At 44.4% G+C, this 6,147-nt stretch overlaps 1 protein-coding gene across 1 annotated transcript; it reads left to right on the top strand.

The window, feature by feature from the left end:
- Positions 1-419: 419 nt before the first annotated feature.
- On the top strand, positions 420-4,751 carry LOC308146336 (toll-like receptor 1; the record flags this gene model as incomplete). The annotated part of the gene is made up of 3 exons (XM_080518107.1): positions 420-894; positions 2,191-2,206; positions 2,297-4,751. The coding sequence occupies 3 exons, from the start codon at positions 420-422 to the stop codon at positions 4,749-4,751; spliced, it is 2,946 nt and encodes a 981-aa protein (XP_080374233.1).
- Positions 4,752-6,147: the final 1,396 nt, after the last annotated feature.

The following is a 6,147-nucleotide window of genomic DNA, read 5'->3' as shown; positions in this document are numbered from 1 at the left end:
CAGTTATGCTTTTATCTACAAACAATGTTTGAGCACATTAATTTTTGGCTGAAACAGTCAGTCAGTAAGATTTTATTGAAAAATGGTGGAATATCAGTGATTTGTATGGAGTTTCACACCCATTTTTATTCTACAGTTGTACAATCTTTCTGGTGAAGAAAGATGAAGAAAGATCTGGTGAAGGTTATTACCTGAATTCAAATGTCGGTTCAAATCCACAGTTTACAGTGCGGTTTAAAACGTTTAGCCTGTTTTCTTTGTTTCTGTGTATCTTTCTCACACGCAGACTTACTTTAACTGACAAAACATTGGAGAGACGTGTGATGCTCAGTTTCACTTCCATGAAGACTTTGTGTTTCAGAATGTGGTTCATCAGGAATAAAATAAAAAAAATCGATGTCATATGCAGCCCAGATTTCATGCAGTCCAGTCAGTCACAACTCAAAGCTAAAGGTCAGAAGAACAAGCTGCAGCGGCAGAACGCAGAGCAGGACACAGACCAGCAGGACACAGACCCTCAGACCCAGCAGGACAAAGACCCTCAGGCCCAGCAGGACACAGACCCTCAGACCCAGCAGGACATAGACCCTCAAACCCAGCAGGAGACAGACCTTCAGACCCAGCAGGACATAGACCCTCAGGCCCAGCAGGACACAGACCCTCAGACCCAGCAGGACACAGACCCTCAGACCCAGCAGGACATAGACCCTCAGACCCAGCAGGAGACAAACCCAGCAGGAGACAAACCTTCAGACCAAGCAGGACACAGTCCCAGTGGGACACAGTCCCAGCGGGACACAGACCCTCAGGCCCAGCAGGACACAGACCAGCAGGACACAGACCCTCAGGCCCAGCAGGACATAGACCCTCAGGCCCAAAACCTGTTAATATGTTGTAAGGTACTCTTACGTGATGCACCTGAATGCATCACTCAAAGCTGTCAGTGACTAAGCAGCGTTTTAACTTTTTAACTGCAAGGCTTATTTGTTTTCAGAAATACATTTCTGGAAACGTATTTCTGAAGACCGTATCTGAGCCAGTGCAGGGTGCGCTGCTGTTGAGTTTGACTCTGGGGAGCTGCCCACTTCACTCATAGGAAAATCAGCCACTGCTTATGTTTTTGTGTCAAATATACTTCAGAATATTTCCAAATGTGTCAAATGTACTTTGAAATCCAATCCTTCAGATCAACAATGCTGAAAAACATAGTTGTGGAAAAGTTGTTTGGAATCACGTGGACGGGTCATCCGGCGTTGTGGTTTTGTCGATGAGTCGTCCGTTCACTGTGCAAAGCAGCAGGCTCTTCATGCAGCAATATCAGACCTGGGCCATACAAAAGAGAAGGTTCTTCAAGTTTCCTGGACTTTGAATCAATAGTTTTCTATCATTTTACGGTTGGATACAAACTAAAGATGAGATCTAAAATGGTGGTAATCAGAAATATAAGTAGACACAAAATAAGTTTAAAGTGAGGCCTCATGGCGAGGAGACATTCTAGAGCAGGGGTCTCAAACTCCGGTCCTCGAGGGCTGCAGCCCTGCACAATTTGCATGTCTTCCTGCTTCCACACAGCTGATTGCAATGAGCAGCTCGTTATCTGGCTTTGTGCTGAAGGTGGTGATGAAGCATCAGGACATTGAGGGGAGGAAGACGTGGAAAACATCCAGGGCTGCGGCCCTCGAGGACCGGAGTTTGAGACCCCTGTTCTAGAGGATCTGTGAAACACCTGGAGATTCTCAGCTGGTCATGATGACTTCAGAAGGTCAGAAGAGTTTGACTCAGTCACAGTAATTAGTGACGACTTTTGTGTACTCATCACATTTAAGCAGCTTTTAAGTCAGAGAAGTCAGACATTTGTTATGCACACCATCCTAAAGCTGAAATATATATTGCCTCACACCCATTTACAAGAAGAAAAGGAAATAACGAGGACGAATAAAGGCTTTTGGGAAAACAAGAGAAAACATGTAGAGAAGCTGAGTGTGGGGTCACTGCTGTCGTCAGCAGTCCATACATCCCCTTTCATGGTTTACAGTCATATGAAAGGAAATGAAGCCCATAAAAAGAGGAATTTATAGAAAAGAAAAAACAAGAAGTGGTTGTTCAGGCTTTGATAAACTACTAAAGAGAATTTAAAATTCATTGTTGAGTGTCTGTAGCTCGGACCGGACCTCCTGCCACTCTTCACAGCGATGTCTCCTTTCAGGTAAAAGAGCCATGTGTTAGAAAAAAACTAGTTCATAAAATGTTTTTCCAGTGTGTTTATTTGGCCTGATATATCTCATTTTTGTTCCAGCTTCTTCTGTTCTGCTGTGGTCATCATGCTTCTCCACCATGTGGCCAGTCCATCTGCGCAGGAGCATGACGAAGGATTCAACCTGTGTGTCACATCCAGACGAGGAATGAAAGACTTCTCCCAGCAGAACCTGACCAGCATCCCTTCAAATCTTCCCAATGATACGCAGTACCTGGATTTTTCCTACAACTTCATCCGCAGCTTGATGGGAGTGGACCTTTCTGGACTGTCCCAGCTGTGTTTCCTGAAGATCACCCATTGTGGCCTCCAGCTGATATCTCCTGCTGTGTTCAGTCACATTCCAGCTCTCAAAGTTCTCAATGCATCTCACAACCAGTTGTCTCTCATCCCTGAGATCTCCCTGAAGGACCTGCGCATTCTGGACTTGAGGTACAACTTGTATATTACGTACCAGCTGCCAGCCTCCTTTCAGAGCCTGAGGAACCTGGACACTCTGCTGCTGGGGAGCAGCATTGCTCGCTCGCTCAGCTACAATGACTTTGACTCACTGAGGAACGTCTCTCTCACTCGTCTGTTTCTAGGGGCCGGAATTCACATGCAAAAGTATGATTTTGGAGCTTTGGCAAAAATCTGGTCCATAAATGAATTTTCTCTTTTTGCACCTTTTTGTGGAAATTTTGAAATGTTTGAGCACCTCCTCAAGGATCTGAATGTGACTGGAACAAAATTCCTGAGATTTATCACACCTTTTCCAGACAGCTGCGACGTGCGCGGCGATCCCTTCCGAAACCTGATAACAATGCCTTTCATCCAGAACCTGACCATAGTGAACACGTGGATTAACTCTTCCTTCATGGAGGTGTTTCTGAAGAACGTGTGGCTCTCCAGCCTCCATGAACTGTCCTTTGTCAACATGACGTACAATGAAGACACACCAGATGGATTCCAGTTTCACACCATTAATCACACCATTAATCTGCACACTCTTACCTTCAATGGAATCCACCACTATCAGTACAAGTATCCCACATTTAACATGAGTTTGGAGGCAGTTTCCGAACTGACCAATCTGAAGTTCTCTGGGACTGGGATGAACATCTTACCTTGTGGACTTATATCTGTCCTGCCATCGCTAGAGACCCTTGATCTATCTGACAACCTTCTGTCAGAGTCAGGCTTCTGGTGGTTCATGTGCTCACACACCTCTGTGTTTCCCAAACTGCGGCATTTGTCCTTGAGCAAGAACCGCTTCAGCAGTCTGGCCCTGATCTCTGCCAACATGAAGCTGATGCCCACGGTGGAGTCTCTAGACCTCAGCTTCAACTCCCTCCTTCTGGACGGGCCCTGCTCCTGGCCCGCTCAGCTGATCGAGCTCAGCCTGGCCAGCAACAACCTGGGAAACAATATCTTCCAGTTCCTGTCTCCACACTTTGAGAGGGTGGACTTGTCAAAGACAGGAATCACAGCCATAACGCAGGACGATCTGGCCGGTTTTCCTAAACTCACCTACCTTGAACTGAGCGCCAACAGCATCCAGGTCATCCCCACAGACCTCATCGCGCCTGCTCTGCTCACTCTCCACATTGACCAGAATGCTATCACCTCCATATTCAGAGAGGCTTTAGCAGGTTTTCCTAAACTTCAGACACTCAAGGCAGGAAACAATCCCTTCGTCTGCTCTTGTGACTCTTACTGGTTTGTCACTGCATTCAACAAGTCTCAGTTACCAGACTGGCCTCTGGACTACACCTGCAGCACCCCACCACATTACTCTGGCCTTCCACTGTCCGAGTACAAAACCAGCAGACTCTCGTGTGAAGTCTGGCTCCGAGCTGCAGTTTCTGTGTCTTTCATCATAGTGATATCTGCAGTCATAGGTCTGGTTTTCCATAAATGTGATGGAGTGTGGTACTCAAAGATGTTGTGGGTGTGGATCAGGATGAAACAAAGAGGCAAGAAACGCTCCAACTTGTTGAATAACATGTCTTTCAGTTATCATGCTTTCATTTCCTACAGCCACCAGGATTCGGAGTGGGTGGACAACCAGCTGGTTCCCTCTCTGGAGGGTGCTGGCTTCTCACTCTGTGTCCATGAGCGTGACTTTGTTCCCGGGGAATGGATCATAGACAACATCATAAGCTGTGTGGAGTCTAGCTACAAGACACTGTTTGTCCTCTCCAAACACTTTGTGCAGAGCGAGTGGTGCAACTATGAGCTGTTCTTTGCCCAGCACAGAGCCATCAGTGTCCAGCGGGACTCTCTGGTATTCATTCTGCTGGAGCCCATCCCCACAGATTCCCTCCCCAAGAAGTTCCTGAGACTGAGGAGCCTGCTGAGGCAGCAGACATACCTGGAGTGGCCCGCTGAGCCACGCAAACAGCAGCTTTTCTGGGCCAGCGTTCGCTCCATGTTGCACACTGCAGACAGGTCTGTGCTGAGGAACGTGGCAACGGACATCTCAGAGACGCTTCCTCTGCTGGCAGACCCGCTGTAGCACTTTCTACACATGAAGAACATGAGAAGGTTGAAGTGATCCTCAGGTCCACACCAAACCTTCGCAGCTTGACAAAAATACATTTTCCTGTGAAGTTTGACCCAGTACAACATTCAGAAGAAACTCTGAAACCCATTTAACTCACAAGAAATGGTGCATATGTTCCACTGCAGGAGATACAACATATTTTCTTTGGAATCGAAAAGAAGAAAAAGTCTGAAGAAGCAGCAACATGAATGCACTGTCATCTTTTTCAAATTATATCAAAAACCAAATGCATCCCTTTCTACTTCCAGATAGTGGTAATTACAAAGAGCCTGTTATATTCTGAGATTTCCTCATTTCCTTCAAATCCGCATCACAAAAAGTAATCGGATCATGACGCTTATCTATTTATTCAGACAATATCTGATCATTTCAACATTTCTTTTAATCTACTGATGAAGGTCAATTTCATAAAATTGTTATGTGAACAGTAATCAGTGTTTTTTTTCCCATTACATCTGAAACGTCAGAAAAACACATGCGTTGAAGATGACACATCTAAAGGTATTTTTGTGCGATTTTAAACTGTTTTAGCAAAGATAACATTGAGTCCTTGACAAGAAAAAGTATTGTTATTAAAGAATATTCAAGTACAATTAACGTGTATCTTTTAAACTATTCATTGTCAGAATTAAGCTTTTAAAACAAGTTTTAAAATGCACAAAATATCTTGTGTTAAAGTGTGTGTGTGTGTGTGTGTGTGTGTATGCGAGAGAGAGAGAGAGAGAGAGAGAGAGAGAGAGAGAGAGAGAGAGAGAATGGAAGTTTCAATATTTACAAACATCAAATGTATGGAAGTAAAACTGTGCCATCAGATTCTGAATTCGAATTTCTAACTCTGAATTTTTTTACCATCGAAATCAGACTTTGAATTTGAAAAGCTGTCTAAAACATCTAAAAATATTCAGTGTGTAAAAATTCAATGTGTCTAAAAATTCATCTGCAAAAAAAAATTCTGCTGCAAAAAAAATTCTGCTGCAAAAAAAAATTCGGCTGCAAAAAAAATTCGGCTGTAAAAAAAATTCGGCTGCAAAACAGCCAGAATATCTGTGCCATCAGGACGATGCAATCGATACCTGTCTCATTCACCCAACATCCAATCAAGGGAAGCTTTGTTGGTCACGTGACCAGTGCAACACTGGGCAGGAGGCCCAGGGTTTTCAATCAGCCATGGAGGCCAGCGGTAGTGACGCTTCGGTGAGTATTTGCCATTTATGTCTGTAAACCACACGTTGCAAATCACCAGAAGTTATGAAGCAACATATGTGGTGAACTTTTAATGATGTGTGAAAATGTTTTCAAAGAAATTACATTTACTGTATGCAATGTTTTACATGCAGAAAATAGTTAA

Source organism: Blennius ocellaris (genome assembly GCF_963422515.1).
Source record: "Blennius ocellaris genome assembly, chromosome: 22".
Lineage (NCBI taxonomy): Eukaryota > Metazoa > Chordata > Actinopteri > Blenniiformes > Blenniidae > Blennius > Blennius ocellaris.
This window is presented reverse-complemented; position numbering and strand designations above follow the sequence as displayed.